The sequence below is a fragment of the Salvelinus fontinalis genome, unplaced genomic scaffold, assembly GCF_029448725.1.
Source record: "Salvelinus fontinalis isolate EN_2023a unplaced genomic scaffold, ASM2944872v1 scaffold_0395, whole genome shotgun sequence".
Lineage (NCBI taxonomy): Eukaryota > Metazoa > Chordata > Actinopteri > Salmoniformes > Salmonidae > Salvelinus > Salvelinus fontinalis.
The window spans coordinates 1-21,865 of NW_026600604.1; the positions used below are offsets into that span (position 1 = coordinate 1).

Consider the following 21,865-nt stretch of genomic DNA (forward strand, 5'->3'; position numbering starts at 1 on the left):
TTGCAGCTCTAACAACACCTGGTCTACAGTTGGGGCAACGGCATACATAACAGGATCGTCTGCATACAGATGAGTATTAAAAGTTTGAGCAAATAGACCGATATTATGTATGTAAAGAGAACAGGTCCCAATACCGACCCATGTGGTACACCTTTCCTAATATCCAGGAACCTAGACTTGACACCATCAGAAATCACACACTGTACCCTGTCTGACAGATCATTTTCAAACCACTTGCAAGAAGCCTGATCCAGGCTTATTTCAGTCAACCTTTGAATGAGAGTGTGATGGTCAACAGTGTCAAGGGCCTTGGGAATGTCTATAAATAAGGCAGCACAATGATTTTTATGATCCAAACAACTTAACACATTATCTAAAAGGAGCGTAGCAGCTGAACCGGTGCTACAGTATGTCCAGGTTTAAAACTATATTCACTATATTAAGAATAGAACGAGAAGTTCTTAGCTGACAGTTGGTCAGGGATTCTAAAAGTTTGGAAAGGCAAGATTATTTGGAGATTGGACGGTTCCACTTTCCAGATCTTAGGGATAACCCCAGGAACAATAGTACAATTAAATATATACTGTAGGTCAACGGTTCTGCAGTAATTGGCCAGAGAGCTGCAGTATTGGTGAACACTGCCATCTACCGGTCATGTCCCTGTCCATGGTGCTGAATCAGGGTAACTCGCAGCACATTGCAGTATCTTATCCAGAGCAATTTACAAGAGGAATTCGGGTTACGTGCCTTGCTCAAGGGCACATCGACAGATTTTTCACCTAGTTGGCTCGAACCAGCGACCTTTCAGTTACTGGCCCAACGCTCTTAACCGCTGGGCTACCTCCCGCGCTAATAGGCCACATGAAGGGCCACTGCTCACTTTAGGAGAAGTATACATTATTTTAGCCTTAGCAGCACTTGTATATAATTTAACTACAATTAAATACACTTTTTTAGTAAATTACTCTGGATTCGATGTGTAAAGCATGTAGATGAATAGCCTACTATGCATGGCGATGTTAGCATTGGCGATATTAGCCAATTTATCAAAGGCTAATATGTACAAGATAAGTGATTATTTCTCTCCATGTTTCAGATCAGCGTATCCCCTTGGACTACCGGAGGAATTTGCGTTTGTGACAGTTTTACGAATGAACGGCAGTACCGTAACCAAGAACTGGAATATTTGGCAAATGCAAGATTTGAACGGCGAAGAGCAGCTTGCCGTTAGACTGAACGGAGAATCGCTGTCTCTTGAATTTACCTTCACAACATTGAATAAAACACGAGAGACGGCCGTTTTCCCTTTCCTACCGTTCCTCTTCAACTCTCAATGGCACAATATCTTACTGAAAGTCAGCAAGCGTTCTGTAACTCTGTTCGTGGATTGTATTATGGTGGATTCTCAGAACACATCCCAGAGAGGTATAGTCAACCTGGATGGATACACGTTGATTGGAAAGCTGAAGGATAACCCCGTTTTAGCAGTGCCAGTAAGTTGATTGTTTTGTGAACTTGTGTTTAGCCTCCTTTCATAAGGCTAGTCCTACGGCAAGTACAAGAGGTTTGGGACTTTAGGGCACAATAGTGAGTAACGGCAGGGCCACTCCAAATATTCAAACCTAGTTTTTCGGCATACACTCTAGCCTACATTGGAGAGTTTTACTGTAAATGACCTACTCCGAGAGTGACTTTTTAGCCGAATGCGGCCTATAAGGAATGCGTGGCGCTCCGCCATGTCAATTTCTACAAATAAGTGGGAATTGTAACACAGAGGTTCTAGTCCAGAAGATGACCTGGCTGTGTCTAGGGAAGACCAGGCAAAGTTTCTATGATGGCAGTGCAATATTATAGGGAGATGTTTGTAATATAGTCCCAAAACCAAATCACAGATTAAAAGTCTGCGTAATATCGAGCGTAATTGCCCTTTGATAATAATTGTCCAAGTGGTTTGGGATGTATTTTTTAAGATGATTTATCATCAGGCAGGTTCACTCTATTCGTGGTCACAATAAAGATATATTAATAACATTACAATCAGTAGTTATCTTACTGTTAGTGTCAAATTACTATGATTAGTTGAGAATCATGCATATGATGTGAGGATTAGTCCTACATGATGGTTTAGCCGATTGAGGATTGGTGACGATAACTAAGGATTTAACGATCACTATTTTGCCAATTATATTATATATAGGTTGTGAATGTGACTTATGTCGGAGTGATGATTATTATTGTGTTTATTTTTCAGTTTGAGCTCCAGTCGATGCACATTCATTGTGATGTGGGGCGACCACAGACCTGCAATGACCTATCAGCCAGGACGTCGGTAAGAACCATTGACAAAACAGAAAGCAACGATTGTCAAATTACTGAACTAAATTATCAAAATAGCCAGTAAAGAGGCTGGTATTATCTAGCCCAGGCAACCATTGTAAATAAACAACATGAAAGATTAACACTAAACAGGTGGTTCAATAAATCCCAAGCCATTTAAATCGCCCGCTATTATTTTCAATTTTCCATTTGTCCTCTGTACCCATAATAACCCCTCCCAGTCTGTTCCCTGCGCAGTCCGTGAATTCTGCCAATCACTTCCTATAACTAAGCAGGTCATGAATATGCATAAGGCTTTGATGCCTATGGTACCTCTGGCGGTTCAGTTGGTAGAAACGGATTCAGTTGGGTGACTTTTTTTGTCGGGGGTCCATCAACCCAACTTATCCAAGAAAAAGGAAAACATTTTGACCCGTTCTTGCTGTCCGGGAGAGGGAAGAGCAGGAGAGACCATGGCTCGCAGGCCACTTTTTTGGGTACTTTTGGTGCAGATTGTCCTTATTTGCTCCACACAAGTAAGTCCTTCTCTGTGTACCTCTGCTTTCAGGTTGATGAAGCAGAACTTCAGGTGAGTGTATCTACATGATGTTATTCTCATGGATTTATTGTTGTGGAATCAACTAGCAGAATGGCCAGATTATAGTTGGTCTAGTCATGTACGTGAAGTTCTATAAGAAATACTGAAACAAATCACAGGATAATCATTTCATTTTTGTAACTGGGTGACTGTTACTGAGCATACAGTATTTATTTACATCATGTACTCACTGGGTGACTGTGACTGAGCATACAGTATTTATTTACATCATGTACTCACTGGGTACACACTGGTTGAATCAAAGCTGTTTCCACATCATTTCAATGAAATGACGTTGGAACCAAAATGTAATAGATGTTGAATTGATGTCTGTGCCCAGTGGGTAGCTACTATCACATGGATGGAACATATTTCTCAGAACGAAGGGTATTTGCTTCAGTTGTGTTGGTGTCTTATGTTTGCTTTGCTATGGCAATTATGCACCTGTTATTCCTTGAATTAATTATTATTGGCTAAGCCTAAAGGAGACTTCTGCTTCTCCTTCATTTTCAGACATACAGTATGTCCCATACAGATGTTCATTATGTATAGCAATGATATCCATAGCTGATTGCCTTGTTTGACCGTCTCTTTGTCCAGAGGGCCTCAGGCCCCGTCGGCCCTCCAGGACCCGCAGGTGTCCCAGGAATTGATGGTGTCGCTGTACGTTCTCTCCTCTATTAACTTGAATTATCTTCCAAATGATAAAGAGCATTATCACAACTCATGTTCATAATTGATTTGTAAGATGGGATGTGCTCACCTCATGTCACTATTACAATCATCCCAACACTTGTTCATAATTATGCGATTATGTGATTTGTACGGTGGGCGAGCACAACCCTTTTTACAACCATAACCGGCTGCATGCTGAAGATTTAGAATTAGACCAATTATGTATAAACACATATGTTTACATATGTGAATATATATAGATATATATTTATCTGTGCATTTCACATGTAGGCCTTTTTCTATTTCAGGGTGAGAGGGGAGACGACGGAGAGGATGGCCCTGCTGTAATTATAAACTTTATTTTATTGTTGACACAATACTATGTCATTATCATCTAGTAATTCTGCTGTATTTGACTGTCCGTATGTTGTTGTTGTTATTCTATTGTGGTTGTGTTGTTGTGTTGTTAGGGTCCTGATGGAGATGCAGGTAAACTAGGCTCAGCCGGGTTGCCAGGCGAGCCCGGGGATGATGTGAGTATCCTGTTTCATCCTCTGCCTTCAATTTCCTGTTTGTCGTCATTGGCGTCTTTTTTGTTATCTTTGATGATAGTAATAGTGAACTAGTCATGATGACTGTCATATTCATGTTATAGCAGCAGTACAGTAGCTAGGAGGTGGAACTTCTCAATATGTACACCTTCTACCCTTAAAAATATGATCCAATCAATCTTTACCCAAGAGAGGAGACAATCAATCTTTACCCAAGAGAGGAGACAATCAATCTTTACCCAAGAGAGGAGACAATCAATCTTTACCCAAGAGAGGAGACAATCAATCTTTACCCAAGAGAGGAGACAATCAATCTTTACCCAAGAGAGGAGCCAATCGGAGAAAAATGTGAAGAATTTTCAAGCAGGCCAAATATATATATTAACCTTTATAGTAACCTTTATTTAACTAGGCAAGCCAGTTAAGAACAAACTCTTATGTACAATGACGGCCTAGATCGGCCAAACCTGGACGACGCTGGGCCAATTGTGCGCGGCCCTATGGGACTCCCAATCACGGCCGGTTGTGATACAGCCTGGATTCCAACCAGGGTGTCTGTAGTGATGCCTCTAGCACTGAGATGCAGTGCCTTAGACCGCTACGCCACTCGGGAGCAAAGAAAAGGCTAAGAAATTGACAGTTTCCTTTGTAACACAACAGCCTTTTTGTTCAGGCAGAGAGAAGGAAGGCCTGCCCTTAATTAACTGTAGCTTCCATCCAAATTGGAGGGAGAAAAGCGGGTTAGGAAAACACTCCTAGGATATTAGTTTATATTAATATCCTAAAGCATACTATCAAGTGTACATGGTTCATGTATCACTTTGTACGTAGTTTGCATTTCAGTCACACTTCTGCTGCATACGGCATATGGATGAGATATCAAAGTGACTGTAGTAGGTCTATAGAGTGTGAACAAAGGCATATGGATGAGATATCAAAGTGACTGTAGTAGGTCTATAGAGTGTGAACAAATTCATACGGATGAGATATCAAAGTGACTGTAGTAGGTCTATAGAGTGTGAACAAAGGCATACGGATGAGATATCAAAGTGACTAGTAGGTCTATAGAGTGTGAACAAAGGCATATGGATGAGATATCAAAGTAACTAGTAGGTCTATAGAGTGTGAACAAAGGCATACGGATGAGATATCAAAGTGACTAGTAGGTCTATAGAGTGTGAACAAAGGCATACGGATGAGATATCAAAGTGACTGTAGTAGGTCTATAGAGTGTGAACAAAGGCATACGGATGAGATATCAAAGTGACTGTAGTAGGTCTATAGAGTGTGAACAAAGGCATACAGATGAGATATCAAAGTGACTGTAGTAGGTCTATAGAGTGTGAACAAAGGCATACGGATGAGATATCAAAGTGACTGTAGTAGGTCTATAGAGTGTGAACAAAGGCATACGGATGAGATATCAAAGTGACTAGTAGGTCTATAGAGTGTGAACAAAGGCATACGGATGAGATATCAAAGTGACTAGTAGTAGGTCTATAGAGTGTGAACAAAGGCATACGGATGAGATATCAAAGTGACTGTAGTAGGTCTATAGAGTGTGAACAAAGGCATATGGATGAGATATCAAAGTGACTGTAGTAGGTCTATAGAGTGTGAACAAAGGCATACGGATGAGATATCAAAGTGACTAGTAGGTCTATAGAGTGTGAACAAAGGCCTACGGATGAGATATCAAAGTGACTAGTAGGTCTATAGAGTGTGAACAAAGGCATACAGATGAGATATCAAAGTGACTAGTAGGTCTATAGAGTGTGAACAAAGGCATACGGATGAGATATCAAAGTGACTAGTAGGTCTATAGAGTGTGAACAAAGGCATACGGATGAGATATCAAAGTGACTGTAGTAGGTCTATAGAGTGTGAACAAAGGCATACGGATGAGATATCAAAGTGACTAGTAGGTCTATAGAGTGTGAACAAAGGCATACGGATGAGATATCAAAGTGACTGTAGTAGGTCTATAGAGTGTGAACAAAGGCATACGGATGAGATATCAAAGTGACTAGTAGGTCTATAGAGTGTGAACAAAGGCATACGGATGAGATATCAAAGTGACTGTAGTAGGTCTATAGAGTGTGAACAAAGGCATACGGATGAGATATCAAAGTGACTGTAGTAGGTCTATAGAGTGTGAACAAAGGCATACGGATGAGATATCAAAGTGACTGAGTAGGTCTATAGAGTGTGAACAAAGGCATACGGATGAGATATCAAAGTGACTGTAGTAGGTCTATAGAGTGTGAACAAAGGCATACGGATGAGATATCAAAGTGACTGTAGTAGGTCTATAGAGTGTGAACAAAGGCATACGGATGAGATATCAAAGTGACTGTAGTAGGTCTATAGAGTGTGAACAAAGGCATACGGATGAGATATCAAAGTGACTGTAGTAGGTCTATAGAGTGTGAACAAAGGCATACGGATGAGATATCAAAGTGACTGTAGTAGGTCTATAGAGTGTGAACAAAGGCATACGGATGAGATATCAAAGTGACTGTAGTAGGTCTATAGAGTGTGAACAAAGGCATACGGATGAGATATCAAAGTGACTGTAGTAGGTCTATAGAGTGTGAACAAAGGCATACGGATGAGATATCAAAGTGACTGTAGTAGGTCTATAGAGTGTGAACAAAGGCATACGGATGAGATATCAAAGTGACTGTAGTAGGTCTATAGAGTGTGAACAAAGGCATACGGATGAGATATCAAAGTGACTAGTAGGTCTATAGAGTGTGAACAAAGGCATACGGATGAGATATCAAAGTGACTGTAGTAGGTCTATAGAGTGTGAACAAAGGCATACGGATGAGATATCAAAGTGACTAGTAGGTCTATAGAGTGTGAACAAAGGCATACGGATGAGATATCAAAGTGACTGTAGTAGGTCTATAGAGTGTGAACAAAGGCATACGGATGAGATATCAAAGTGACTGTAGTAGGTCTATAGAGTGTGAACAAAGGCATACGGATGAGATATCAAAGTGACTGTAGTAGGTCTATAGAGTGTGAACAAAGGCATACGGATGAGATATCAAAGTGACTGTAGTAGGTCTATAGAGTGTGAACAAAGGCATACGGATGAGATATCAAAGTGACTGTAGTAGGTCTATAGAGTGTGAACAAAGGCATACGGATGAGATATCAAAGTGACTGTAGTAGGTCTATAGAGTGTGAACAAAGGCATACAGATGAGATATCAAAGTGACTAGTAGGTCTATAGAGTGTGAACAAAGGCATACGGATGAGATATCAAAGTGACTGTAGTAGGTCTATAGAGTGTGAACAAAGGCATACAGATGAGATATCAAAGTGACTAGTAGGTCTATAGAGTGTGAACAAAGGCATACGGATGAGATATCAAAGTGACTGTAGTAGGTCTATAGAGTGTGAACAAAGGCATACGGATGAGATATCAAAGTGACTAGTAGGTCTATAGAGTGTGAACAAAGGCATACGGATGAGATATCAAAGTGACTGTAGTAGGTCTATAGAGTGTGAACAAAGGCATACGGATGAGATATCAAAGTGACTGTAGTAGGTCTATAGAGTGTGAACAAAGGCATACGGATGAGATATCAAAGTGACTGTAGTAGGTCTATAGAGTGTGAACAAAGGCATACGGATGAGATATCAAAGTGACTGTAGTAGGTCTATAGAGTGTGAACAAAGGCATACGGATGAGATATCAAAGTGACTGTAGTAGGTCTATAGAGTGTGAACAAAGGCATACGGATGAGATATCAAAGTGACTGTAGTAGGTCTATAGAGTGTGAACAAAGGCATACGGATGAGATATCAAAGTGACTGTAGTAGGTCTATAGAGTGTGAACAAAGGCATACGGATGAGATATCAAAGTGACTGTAGTAGGTCTATAGAGTGTGAACAAAGGCATACGGATGAGATATCAAAGTGACTGTAGTAGGTCTATAGAGTGTGAACAAAGGCATACGGATGAGATATCAAAGTGACTAGTAGTAGGTCTATAGAGTGTGAACAAAGGCATACGGATGAGATATCAGTGACTGTAGTAGGTCTATAGAGTGTGAACAAAGGCATACGGATGAGATATCAAAGTGACTGTAGTAGGTCTATAGAGTGTGAACAAAGGCATACGGATGAGATATCAAAGTGACTGTAGTAGGTCTATAGAGTGTGAACAAAGGCATACGGATGAGATATCAAAGTGACTGTAGTAGGTCTATAGAGTGTGAACAAAGGCATACGGATGAGATATCAAAGTGACTGTAGTAGGTCTATAGAGTGTGAACAAAGGCATACGGATGAGATATCAAAGTGACTGTAGTAGGTCTATAGAGTGTGAACAAAGGCATACGGATGAGATATCAAAGTGACTGTAGTAGGTCTATAGAGTGTGAACAAAGGCATACGGATGAGATATCAAAGTGACTGTAGTAGGTCTATAGAGTGTGAACAAAGGCATACGGATGAGATATCAAAGTGACTGTAGTAGGTCTATAGAGTGTGAACAAAGGCATACGGATGAGATATCAAAGTGACTGAGTAGGTCTATAGAGTGTGAACAAAGGCATACGGATGAGATGTCAAAGTGACTGTAGTAGGTCTATAGAGTGTGAACAAAGGCATACGGATGAGATATCAAAGTGACTGTAGTAGGTCTATAGAGTGTGAACAAAGGCATACGGATGAGATATCAAAGTGACTGTAGTAGGTCTATAGAGTGTGAACAAAGGCATACGGATGAGATATCAAAGTGACTGTAGTAGGTCTATAGAGTGTGAACAAAGGCATACGGATGAGATATCAAAGTGACTAGTAGTAGGTCTATAGAGTGTGAACAAAGGCATACGGATGAGATATCAAAGTGACTAGTAGGTCTATAGAGTGTGATATATCAAAGTGGATGAGTATACCAAACATTAGGAACACCTTCCTAATATGAAGTTGCCCCCCCCTTTTGCCAGTACTGCCTCAATTTGTCAGGGAATGGACTCTACAAGGTGTCAAAAGCATTCCACATGTTGACTCCAATGCTTCCCACAGTTGTGTCAACTTGGCTGGATGTCTTTTGGGTGGTGGACCATTCTTGATACACAAGCGAAACTGTTGAGAGTGAAAAATCCAGAAGCGTTGCAGTTCTTGACACAAACCGTTGCGCCTGGAACCTACTACCATACCCTGTTCAAAGGCAATTCAATATTTTGTCTTGCCCATTCACCCTCTGAATGGCACACACAGACAATCGATGTCTCAATTGTTTCAAGGCTTGAAAATCCTTCTTTAACCTGTCTCCTCCCCTTCATCTACACTGATTGAAGTGGATTTAACAAGTGACATCAATAAGGGATCATAGCTTTCACCTGGACTCACCTGGTCAGTCTGTGAAATGGAAAGAGAAGGTGTTCCTAATGTTTTTATACTCTGTGTATATGTTCAACTGGATATTATTTTTGTCCAGAAAATAATTGCTGTGAAGTGTTTTTTATTATTTCGGCAATATTTTTTCTCACGCCCATAAATCCTTAGTGAAACAGTACCCAGCAGTGTTTGTGCTGTGGGTGTCTCCAGTCTCCATTCTCCAGTTGAGGATCCTCAGGCTGCTGTGGAATGATACCTGTCAATGGATCTTGTTTGAGTTGGACCAGAGGAATGTGGGTTTGGGTTAACCACTCTCCCAGTAAGTTAACTGTCTCAGAGAGATGTCTCAGTTTGTCTCAGATGCTCTCAGTGTCCTGACCGTGGTGTCTGTGGAGATCATTCCTATTCCAGACTAGATGGCACCGTCTATTCAAACCTAACATGATCTATCTTAAATCAATATAATCCAAGGAAGCATTTGTTGAAACTATTTTGAAAATGCCAACATAAGTCAGAGAATGGAAAAGAGCATGTATTTCAGAGCTTTGCCATTCTGTCAAGCTGTGCTGAAAAGTACTGGATACTCGTTTCTACTAATGCACAGTGTTTACCCATTCATTCCTTGTGGGAGGGGCATCGTTTAGCCCTGCCCACGTACACACGCCTACTTCTGAGCTCCTCCCACCCCATTCGCTGTGTGACGTACCCAACCTTTTTTATGACATCATGTACATACACAGCTGGAATTATTATGAGATTAGGAAGGCTTAAAGCACACCTTAAAGTTTGTAAAGTTGCAAAAACATTTCTTAGAGAAAGGTATTCTGTTATGATCGCTTATGAAAAGGTATCAACTAACTCTTATGGTTTTCTAGCGTACAGCTGATCTCCTACTGACATTGGATGACATTTCTGTCTTTGTTGTGATGGATTAGTGAAGCCTGGTCTCTCTCTCCTCTCTTCCTCTCTCTGCAGGGTTTGACTGGCCCTACTGGAGATGAAGGCCCTGATGGTCCCCTTGGACAGAAAGTGAGTAACTAATCACTAATGAGCCCTTTAATGTTTCTGCTTCATAGACTCTCAGACAGTCTGGTCCCAGATGTGTTGGTGCTGTCTTGTCAATTCCTTTGGTCATTGTCACACCAGACAGTACAATCAGATCTGGGACCAGGGTAACTCTCAATCGGGTGACTGAGCCAAGCTGCTGACCATCCATTCGCCCACTGTGTTGGCAGGCAAGACAGCAGGAATTACAATTACAACGCGTAAAGCAATTCCTCATGACAAATGAGCTTTAATCCCTGATCCCTCCCTGCCAGAGTTCTGGGTAATCTCTGTGGGGAACCAGGCCCAAGCATCAGAGTCGTGTTCATTAGGGCAAGCAAGGAATTTTTTTTTAAACGATTTGCAACGAAGAACAAAATTTATGTTTCTTATTGGACGAGCTCACTAAGTCCCTCCCTATTTTTTTCTTTGTTTTGGTGTGTACCCTGCCTGGCTCAGGTTCACAGTCACAGGATTAAACTGGAGGAATGTTAATTCAGTCTGTGAAGTCTCTAGTTAAGTAATTACTCAGACGGCTTCAATTGTCTCAGAAGGAAATTGTCCAGAATATTCAGTGGAAGTGTCAAAAGTAAGCGGAGTAGGATACTGTTGGTGTGTGTTTCTGATGAGATGAAAGCAGGTCTTTTTGGAGAAATACTTTGATGTTTTCCACATACATAGTTTGTTGAGTCTCTAGTTAATGATTTTACTCAGATGGCTTAATTTGTCTAGGAAGGAAAAGAAATTGGCGAGAATATTACAGCACAGGAATCAAACAGCTGCAGAATTTAGTTGGTGTATGTTTGGTGTATGTTTGGTGTGTGTTTGGTGTGTGTTTGGTGTGTGTTTGGTGTGTGTTTGGTGTATGTTTGGTGTGTGTTTGGTGTGTGTTTAGTGTGTGTTTGGTGTGTGTTTAGTGTGTGTTTGGTGTGTGTTTGGTGTGTGTTTGGTGTATGTTTGGTGTGTGTTTGGTGTGTGTTTAGTGTGTGTTTGGTGTGTGTTTGGTGTGTGTTTAGTGTGTGTTTGGTGTGTGTTTGGTGTGTGTTTGGTGTGTGTTTGGTGTGTGTTTGGTGTATGTTTGGTGTGTGTTTGGTGTGTGTTTAGTGTGTGTTTAGTGTGTGTTTAGTGTGTGTTTGGTGTGTGTTTGGTGTGTGTTTGGTGTGTGTTTGGTGTGTGTTTAGTGTGTGTTTGGTGTGTGTTTAGTGTGTGTTTGGTGTGTGTTTGGTGTGTGTTTAGTGTGTGTTTGGTGTGTGTTTAGTGTGTGTTTGGTGTGTGTTTGGTGTGTGTTTGGTGTATGTTTGGTGTGTGTTTGGTGTGTGTTTAGTGTGTGTTTGGTGTATGTTTGGTGTGTGTTTAGTGTGTGTTTGGTGTGTGTTTGGTGTGTGTTTGGTGTATGTTTGGTGTATGTTTGGTGTGTGTTTGGTGTGTGTTTGGTGTATGTTTGGTGTGTGTTTGACAATGTCTAAGGATTTGGAACAGTGGCTAGACTACTACAGTATACAAGTCATGTGTGAATATATGCAACAGAGGCTTTTATCCAAAGCATCTTACATGTTTAGTATGTGTATGTGGTCCTGGGGGAAACAGGACACGATACTGAATTCTGTTTGTGTGTACATGACAAGCTAAAAACATGTCTTTATGGAGAATATAGTTTCATGTCTTCTACATGCATAGTTTGCTTTGGGTGCTGGATGGGGGATGATTAACTCACAGTACATATGAAATATTCTCTTTACAGTTGTCTCATGTTCACTGTGTTTTCAAACTGACATGCTATTTTACTGTGTTTCAGGGGGAACCCGGGAAACCAGGACCTCGTGGACTAGCTGTGAGTTACATTATTCTCTATGAACCACTCGTTCATTAGTGGAATCAGTCCATACTGAAGACTCAGAGGGCCCAGCCATAGAACATTCTGCTTTCTCACATCACATGAAACATAGCTTCTAAGGCTTATTAATGAAGCCTTCATAGAGCCTTCATAGAGCCTATTAAGTCGCTTTAGTAAGATGCTATAGTAAGATGCTATAGTAAGATGCTATAGTAAGATGCTATAGTACATTTACATTTAAGTCATTTAGCAGACGCTCTTATCCAGAGCGACTTACAAATTAGTAAGATGCTATAGTAAGATGCTATAGTAAGATGCTATAGTAAGATGCTATAGTAAGATGCTATAGTGGCATTGACTCGTCTGGTGTTTCTGTTTTACTCCATAGGGCGTTGGAGACGATGGACCCCCTGTAAGTCTTTTACAGTATTATTAATTACACATTCACACATGACACATGTATTACATCTTTACAGTACAGTATCTAGTAAAATGTCTGTTAACGTTCACATTAGCCATGGTAAGATACCTTTGATGCATTCGGAAGGCAACTGTATGGGAAACAGACATATTGTTGAAAAACTTTCAAAACTATGAAAAATTAAGAAAATAAATTATATTTTTGTGTGGGTGATACATTAGTTCAAGTCATAATTTTCAGTTAATTAATACGTGTTTCTCTGAACAGGGACCCCCGGGGCCAGGAGGACTTCCAGGTGATTTGGGAAAAGGTGGACCCCATGTGAGTATCAGTTACAGACCCTCATGACCCTCATCACCTAACGATCCTCATCACCTAACGATCCTCATCACCTAACGATCCTCATCACCTAATGATCCTCATCACCTAACGATCAGCAGCTAATGGGGATCCTTAATAAATACAAATACAAATACCTAAACGATCCTCATCACCTCACACTCCTCATCACCTAACGATCCGCAAGGACATATAGATCCTCAGTCAGGTCATAGTGATTCTCTATGTGGACAGAGCTTGAATTGGGCCGGAACAGACTGGTGCTTTTCTCCTGCTTGATTTCCGGCAGCTGTATATAAACAGTACTGGATCCTAAAATCCTGAGTACCAGCTCCTATTTCAGTCCACTTCAAGCACTGCATGTAGATAGTTAGGGAGCTGGAGTTTTAGGGCCAAATATGGCTGATTGGATGTACAGCATAAGAGGCTACCGAGGGGAGGATGCCTCATAATACCGGCTGGAACGGAGTGAATGGAATGGCATCAAACACCTGGAAACCATGGAAACCATGTGTTTGATGTATTTGATACCGTTCCACTAATTCCGCTCCAGCCCGTGGACGAGCCCCCCCCCCCCCCCCCCCCCCCCCCCCCAATTAAGGTGCCACCAACCTCCTGTGATGTACAGTACCTCCTCTGTCAGGAACGTCAATCAAAAGGTAAATGGACCATACCTGTTTGTTTGATCTGCTTTCTGTGTCCGTTACCACAGGGTGCTATGGGAGTGAGAGGACCAACAGGACCTGGTGGATCAGCAGGGCCCAGAGTGAGTAGTACATCTGTGGATCAGTAGGGCCCAGAGTGAGTAGTACATCTGTGGATCAGTAGGGCCCAGAGTGAGTAGTACATCTGTGGATCAGTAGGGCCCAGAGTGAGTAGTACATCTGTGGATCAGTAGGGCCCAGAGTGAGTAGTACATCTGTGGATCAGTAGGGCCCAGAGTGAGTAGTACATCTGTGGATCAGTAGGGCCCAGAGTGAGTAGTACATCTGTGGATCAGTAGGGCCCAGAGTGAGTAGTACATCTGTGGATCAGTAGGGCCCAGAGTGAGTAGTACATCTGTGGATCAGCAGGGCCCAGAGTGAGTAGTACATCTGTGGATCAGCAGGGCCCAGAGTGAGTAGTACATCTGTGGATCAGTAGGGCCCAGAGTGAGTAGTACATCTGTGGATCAGTAGGGCCCAGAGTGAGTAGTACATCTGTGGATCAGCAGGGCCCAGAGTGAGTAGTACATCTGTGGATCAGTAGGGCCCAGAGTGAGTAGTACATCTGTGGATCAGCAGGGCCCAGAGTGAGTAGTACATCTGTGGATCAGTAGGGCCCAGAGTGAGTAGTACATCTGTGGATCAGCAGGGCCCAGAGTGAGTAGTACATCTGTGGATCAGTAGGGCCCAGAGTGAGTAGTACATCTGTGGATCAGCAGGGCCCAGAGTGAGTAGTACATCTGTGGATCAGTAGGGCCCAGAGTGAGTAGTACATCTGTGGATCAGTGGGGCCCAGAGTGAGTAGTACATCTGTGGATCAGTAGGGCCCAGAGTGAGTAGTACATCTGTGGATCAGTAGGGCCCAGAGTGAGTAGTACATCTGTGGATCAGCAGGGCCCAGAGTGAGTAGTACATCTGTGGATCAGTAGGGCCCAGAGTGAGTAGTACATCTGTGGATCAGCAGGGCCCAGAGTGAGTAGTACATCTGTGGATCAGTAGGGCCCAGAGTGAGTAGTACATCTGTGGATCAGTAGGGCCCAGAGTGAGTAGTACATCTGTGGATCAGCAGGGCCCAGAGTGAGTAGTACATCTGTGGATCAGTAGGGCCCAGAGTGAGTAGTACATCTGTGGATCAGTAGGGCCCAGAGTGAGTAGTACATCTGTGGATCAGTAGGGCCTAGAGTGAGTAGTACATCTGTGGATCAGTAGGGCCCAGAGTGAGTAGTACATCTGTGGATCAGTAGGGCCTAGAGTGAGTAGTACATCTGTGGATCAGTAGGGCCCAGAGTGAGTAGTACATCTGTGGATCAGTAGGGCCTAGAGTGAGTAGTACATCTGTGGATCAGTAGGGCCCAGAGTGAGTAGTACATCTGTGGATCAGTAGGGCCTAGAGTGAGTAGTACATCTGTGAATCAGTAGGGCCCAGAGTGAGTAGTACATCTGTGGATCAGCAGGGCCCAGAGTGAGTAGTACATCTGTGGATCAGCAGGGCCTAGAGTGAGTAGTACATCTGTGGATCAGTAGGGCCCAGAGTGAGTAGTACATCTGTGGATCAGTAGGGCCCAGAGTGAGTAGTACATATGTGGATCAGCAGGGCCCAGAGTGAGTAGTACATCTGTGGATCAGTAGGGCCTAGAGTGAGTAGTACATCTGTGGATCAGTAGGGCCCAGAGTGAGTAGTACATATGTGGATCAGCAGGGCCTAGAGTGAGTAGTACATCTGTGGATCAGCAGGGCCTAGAGTGAGTAGTACATCTGTGGATCAGCAGGGCCTGGAGTGAGTAGTACATCTGTGGATCAGCAGGGCCCAGAGTGAGTAGTATATCTGTGGATCAGCAGGGCCAAAAGTGAGTAGTACATCTGTGGATCAGCAGGGCCTAAAGTGAGTAGTACATCTGTGGATCAGCAGGGCCTAAAGTGAGTAGTTAATCTGTGGATCAGCAGGGCCTAAAGTGAGTAGTTAATCTGTGGATCACTGTCACCGTGTTACGTGTGTTACTGTCACCGTGTTACGTGTTACGTCCCTAGTTGGTGATATGTTGACAAGCACATCCAGAGAATATCGTGAGCTGTTAGTGTGTCACGTTGAACAGTCATCTACTCTTCCTAATCAACTGATTAACAATTCTCAAAATGATGTGTTTTTCAGGGTGCAGCAGGGATGCAGGATTTGAGTGCCGAGCTGGTAAGACTTTGTTCATTCAAGTTCACACAACTCGGTGCCTGACATTACACGTATGAGTGATTATCTGACCCTGTTGATTTATCCTGCTGCTGTTTAGTGCCCTGGTGCCTGTCCGCCTGGAACACCTGGTCATCCCGGCCTCCCTGGCATGAAGGTGAGTCAAGGGTCAGGGGTCAGGGGTCAGGGGCCAAGGACAATGCATGCCCCCACTAGTGTTATCATATATATATGACCTTTATTTAACTAGGCAAGTCAGTTAAAAACAAATTCTTATTTTCAATGACGGCCTAGGAACAGTGGGTTAACTTATGTAATGGATAAACGTTCTCAGTGGTATGCTAGGAAGGGCATTGGAACATAGCCAGTGATCTATTGATAACTTGGTCTCATAAGTTATCATATATTGTGCTAATGGTAACCATAGCTGCTTCAACCTACGGCCTCACAGAAGTCATTGGTTTAAATCTATTGTCTTGACAGTTAGTATAATGATAGTCTAACAGTGATATGTGACAGAGATGGGGGAGTGTGTTTAAGCTTCATGTTCCTCTGTTTTCTAGGGTCACAAAGGAGTCAAAGGGGAAGGAGGAGAGCCTGGGAAACAAGGGCACAAGGTAAGGGCTTACATTTTATACACATTCAGAGAACTGAACAAAAACCTATACTACATTAAAATGACTTTGTCCAGAACTAGGTTTAGTCTGTTTCTGGAAAACCAGACCAGATGTTTCCATGACATAGAATAAGCTTGGAGCTTTGTAGCTCCTATGGTCTCATTGCTTCATGTGATGCTTCATGAGATCAGCTTTACATCTTGACTGATCAAGATATTCAGATTAGACATTAGAAGAAATACTCTCACTGCTACTTCTTAGCTGTCAGTATGCATGACTCCATCCATCTATCCTGACTGCTATAGGATCTCTGCCTGCTATAGGATCTCTACCTGCTATAGAATTTCTACCTGCTATAGGATCTCTGCCTGCTATATAATCTCTGCCTGCTACAGGATCTCTGCCTGCTATAGGACCTCTGCCTGCTATAGGATCTCTACCTGCTATAGGACCTCTGCCTGCTATAGGATCTCTACCTGCTATAGGACCTCTGCCTGCTATAGGATCTCTACCTGCTATAGGACCTCTGCACAACATAAACCTCACTCTTTAAAAAAAAAATGCCTCATTGCATTTAGAAAGGCTGTGAGTGATATGTTGCCTGAAAGTCATCTATTTCCATGGCTGCGTCCCCAATGACACCTCATTCCCTACAGAGTGCTCTACTTACGAACACAGCCCTATGGGCCCTGGTAAAAAAAAATAGAGCACTTTATAGGGATTAGGGTGCGATTTGGGACACAGACCATGTTAGTGATGCAGGGGTTATGGTTGATATGGAATGCCATGCTAACACATCCACTCTCAGCCCTGTAATGGTTCCATACATCAATATATAAGGAAATAAGTTCACTTCTATACCCAAGTCACTTCATCACCTAGTGGCCTGTAACTCCATTCACTGTCTGTCTGTCTGGATTCAAGACTCCATGTATCCAGCCTTGCTTAGTGGCTCTATTGAAGGGTGTCTGGTGTAGAACATGCATGCTTTTCACTCACAAGTCAAAGCGTGTTGTCTCTGACAGATGACAGCACTCACACCTTTGGCAATGTGATCAGCGGTAGAATCTATTTGATTGAAAAGTGTGTCATGTATCTGAGTAAACGAGGCTGTAGGAACATTGATTTAAAGTCCATGGGAGTTGTTTAGCAGCCATTAATGTTGTTTTGAAACAGCTTACATTTGAAATCCATCTTTCTATCCTCCTATAAATGTACCTACTTATGTTTCAATGTCTCTGTCATACGCAGTTGTTCATCTTACTGATGTCTGCATGTTACCTCTCTCTCTCTAGGGTGAAGAGGGTGACCAGGGAACCACAGGGGACCTCGGATCCCAGGGCCCAACGGTTTGATACTCTCATTAACCTACCTTTAACAGATAATATAACAGACTGTCTGTAGAGATAATATAACAGACTGTCTGTAGAGATAATAGACTGTCTGTAGAGATAATATAACAGACTGTCTATAGAGATAATATAACAGACTGTCTGTAGAGATAATATAACAGACTGTCTGTAGAGATAATATAACAGCCTGTCTGTAGAGATAATAGACTGTCTGTAGAGATAATATAACAGACTGTCTATAGAGATAATATAACAGACTGTCTATAGAGATAATATAACAGCCTGTCTGTAGAGATAATATAACAGACTGTCTATAGAGATAATATAACAGACTGTCTATAGAGATAATATAACAGCCTGTCTGTAGAGATAATAGACTGTCTATAGAGATAATATAACAGACTGTCTGTAGAGATAATATAACAGACTGTCTGTAGAGATAATATAACAGACTGTCTATAGTGATAATATAACAGACTGTCTGTAGTGATAATATAACAGACTGTCTGTAGTGATAATATAACAGACTGTCTATAGTGATACTATAACAGACTGTCTGTAGAGATAATATAACAGACTGTCTGTAGAGATAATATAACAGACTGTCTATAGAGATAATATAACAGACTGTCTGTAGAGATAATATAACAGACTGTCTGTAGAGATAATATAACAGACTGTCTGTAGTGATAATATAACAGACTGTCTGTAGTGATAATATAACAGACTGTCTATAGTGATACTATAATAGACTGCCTGTAGTGATAATATAACAGACTGCCTGTAGTGATAATATAACAGACTGTCTATGTTGATAGTTAATGACTGTTTGTCCTTTTGCTGTTGTGTGATTACAGGGTCCTCAGGGAATCAGAGGCTCCACTGGAATGATGGGGCCCAAAGGTGGACTTGTAAGAGTCACTCTTTGAAGTTAATTATATTTCAATCCTGGCTCGCTAAAAAATGTTATTTGCTTCGTGTTTACATCCTCTCTGTCATCTTAATGCTAATATACCCCTGGTGTTGTGACAGGGAGCACGAGGACATGATGGAGATCCAGGTCCCCAGGGTGTTGAAGGAGCCACTGTAAGTATTCTCCCATAATCCCCTTCTCCTGTTCATTATGATTTCACTAATGTTAGACCTCTGGAAAGGTCTAACAGAAATACGCCACTGTTCACATGTCATTATGTGTTGTGTTCTCAATGAAGGACATGATTAAACATCTCTGTAAAACGGTTTTGTCTTACAATATGTTGATGCTGTCTCTTTTTAGGGTGACCAAGGCCAGAGGGGCGTGATGGGCGAGTCTGGTCCTAAAGGTGATGAGGTGGGTATCAGAGTAAAAAATACACCTACCATGGTTTCACATGGCCAAATTGATTCTAGTCTTTAGTCACTGTCTGGGGTGGTGATGATGGTTTAATGCTGTTGCCCTGATTGGTTCCTTTTCCTATTGTGTTGTTATCTAGGGATCTCAAGGTGGAAGAGGAATTACAGGTCTTCCTGGGCCCAAGGGAAATGGTGTAAGTATTACTGTAACTATTGTATCACAGCTTAAACAATCAGTCTTGGCGGTGGAAAATGTAAGCGTCTGTTGTGTATTCATAGACTCTTAGAATCATTTAAGCCACAGAACCATTCATAGAACCATAGAACCTTCTTGTAACATTAACACTTGTCATGGAATAATTGTCGTGGTTCTTTTTTAATGTGTAGGGTTTGTCAGGAGTGGATGGCCGTGAAGGTATTCCTGGAATGCCAGGTGGAAAGGTATGGACAGGATCTACTGTCAGATGTTTACATGTATCCTTCTAGTTGTGCTGTGCCCTCTCATAGGTCTACAGGGATTCTTTTCTGCAGCCATTTCTATTGGCTTGGCAATGGAGATCACAGCATTCTGAAAAGTCTACTACAGAATGGGATTCAAACTGGTTGAATGGAGGAATCAGCAGGAGTTGTCAAATCAAGTTAAGATTACAACTGTGATGTCAAGATGTCATCTTAACTCTCTTTCTCCACAGGGCACCATTGGCAAGGCTGGGTCTCCCGGTGAGGTGGGGCTTCAGGGCCTTCCTGTAAGTATGACCTTTGACCTCACACTAACAGGTGTTCTGATTGGTTGCGCCTGTGTAAACCTCCCCAGGCTCCCGTATTCTAATCCTGATGTGAAATAACATAATATTAATAACATGAGATAATTGTTTCTGACTGACAACCACCATTGTGTAGGTTCTTTTGTTTTACAAACATTTGAGGTTTTCATGTTGTCAACAACATCTCTGAAATGGATAATAAATGAATGAGTGGTTTGGTCAGATGTATTCCAGGTATTTACATTATAATTCTTGTTACTGTAGATTCATTTTGATTGAAAATATTGTGTTTCCTCTCTAGGGATTACCCGGTTCTCCTGGCTCTAAAGGAACTGGTGGAGACAAGGTAGGTGTCATAGAGATCATATTAAAATAGTATTCTAATTCCTAATTCACCCACAATGCACCACTTACATCAATTTGTCTACAGCCAATAGGCATTACTCTAAGCCATAAACTCAACCCATTTGACAAATAGAGATAATCTGCGTCACTGAGGAGCTGCAGCTGAATAAGAGCATGGGTACACTGACCTAACTGTCCTGACACTGACCTGACTGTCCTGACACTGACCTGACTGTCCTGACACTGACCTGACTGTCCTGACCTGAACCCGACTGTCCTGACACTGACCTGACTGTCCTGACACTGACCTGACTGTCCTGACACTGACTGTCCTGACCTGACCTGACTGTCCTGACCTGACTGTCCTGACACTGACTGTCCTGACACTGACCTGACTGTCCTGACACTGACCTGACTGTCCTGACCTGACCCGACTGTCCTGACACTGACCTGACTTTTCTGACACTGACTGTCCTGACCTGACCTGACTGTCCTGACCTGACTGTCCTGACACTGACCTGACTGTCCTGACCTGACCTGGCCTGACTGTCCTGACACTGACCCGAATGTCCTGACCTGACCTGACTGTCCTGACCTGACCCGACTGTCCTGACCTGACTGTCCTGACCTGACTGTCCTGACCTGACCTGACCTGACTGTCCAGACACTGACCCGAATGTCCTGACCTGACCTGACTGTCCTGACCTGACCCGACTGTCCTGACCTGACCCGACTGTCCTGACCTGACCTGACTGTCCCGACACTGACCTGACTGTCCTGACCTGACTGTCCTGACCCGACTGTCCTGACCTGACCCGACTGTCCTGACACTGACCTGACCTGACTGTCCTGACCTGACCCGACTGTCCTGACCAGACTGTCCTGACCTGACTGTCCTGACCTGACCCGACTGTCCTGACCTGACTGTCCTGACCTGACCCGACTGTCCTGACCAGACTGTCCTGACCTGACTGTCCTGACCTGACCCGACTGTCCTGACACTGACCTGACCCGACTGTCCTGACCTGACCTGACTGTCCTGACCTGACTGTCCTGACACTGACCTGACTGTCCTGACACTGACCCGACTGTCCTGACACTGACCCGACTGTCCTGACACTGACCTGACTGTCCTGACCTGACTGTCCTGACACTGACCTGACCTGACTGTCCTGACTGTCCTGACACTAACCTGACTGTCCTGTCCTGACCTGACTGTCCTGACACTGACCTGACCTGACTGTCCTGACACTGACCTGACTGTCCTGACACTGACCTGACCTGACTGTCCTGACACTGACCTGACCTGACTGTCCTGACACTAACCTGACTGTCCTGACCTGATCCTCGTTAGTTGTGGCATCCCAGTCTGTTGACAGACACTCCAATACCATCCTATGGTACGTGTATCTGTCCACGAGAGATTATG

General features: G+C 42.8%; 1 protein-coding gene across 1 annotated transcript in view; it reads left to right on the forward strand.

The window, feature by feature from the left end:
- The first annotated feature begins 692 nt into the window (after nucleotides 1–692).
- The window catches only part of LOC129845881 (collagen alpha-1(IX) chain-like), a 39,962-nt gene continuing 18,789 nt past the window's right edge, over nucleotides 693–21,865 (forward strand). The window contains exons 1-22 of the mRNA XM_055913805.1: nucleotides 693–1,493; nucleotides 2,252–2,329; nucleotides 2,885–2,905; nucleotides 3,515–3,577; nucleotides 3,898–3,933; nucleotides 4,060–4,122; nucleotides 10,478–10,531; nucleotides 12,342–12,377; nucleotides 12,769–12,792; nucleotides 13,069–13,122; nucleotides 13,853–13,906; nucleotides 15,994–16,029; nucleotides 16,127–16,183; nucleotides 16,590–16,643; nucleotides 17,939–17,992; nucleotides 18,853–18,906; nucleotides 19,028–19,081; nucleotides 19,272–19,325; nucleotides 19,468–19,521; nucleotides 19,715–19,768; nucleotides 20,020–20,073; nucleotides 20,393–20,437. Of these exons, the coding sequence (XP_055769780.1) occupies nucleotides 993–1,493; nucleotides 2,252–2,329; nucleotides 2,885–2,905; nucleotides 3,515–3,577; nucleotides 3,898–3,933; nucleotides 4,060–4,122; nucleotides 10,478–10,531; nucleotides 12,342–12,377; nucleotides 12,769–12,792; nucleotides 13,069–13,122; nucleotides 13,853–13,906; nucleotides 15,994–16,029; nucleotides 16,127–16,183; nucleotides 16,590–16,643; nucleotides 17,939–17,992; nucleotides 18,853–18,906; nucleotides 19,028–19,081; nucleotides 19,272–19,325; nucleotides 19,468–19,521; nucleotides 19,715–19,768; nucleotides 20,020–20,073; nucleotides 20,393–20,437 (1,554 nt within the window). The 5' untranslated portion in view covers nucleotides 693–992. The remainder of the gene's footprint in view (nucleotides 1,494–2,251; nucleotides 2,330–2,884; nucleotides 2,906–3,514; nucleotides 3,578–3,897; nucleotides 3,934–4,059; nucleotides 4,123–10,477; nucleotides 10,532–12,341; nucleotides 12,378–12,768; nucleotides 12,793–13,068; nucleotides 13,123–13,852; nucleotides 13,907–15,993; nucleotides 16,030–16,126; nucleotides 16,184–16,589; nucleotides 16,644–17,938; nucleotides 17,993–18,852; nucleotides 18,907–19,027; nucleotides 19,082–19,271; nucleotides 19,326–19,467; nucleotides 19,522–19,714; nucleotides 19,769–20,019; nucleotides 20,074–20,392; nucleotides 20,438–21,865) is intronic.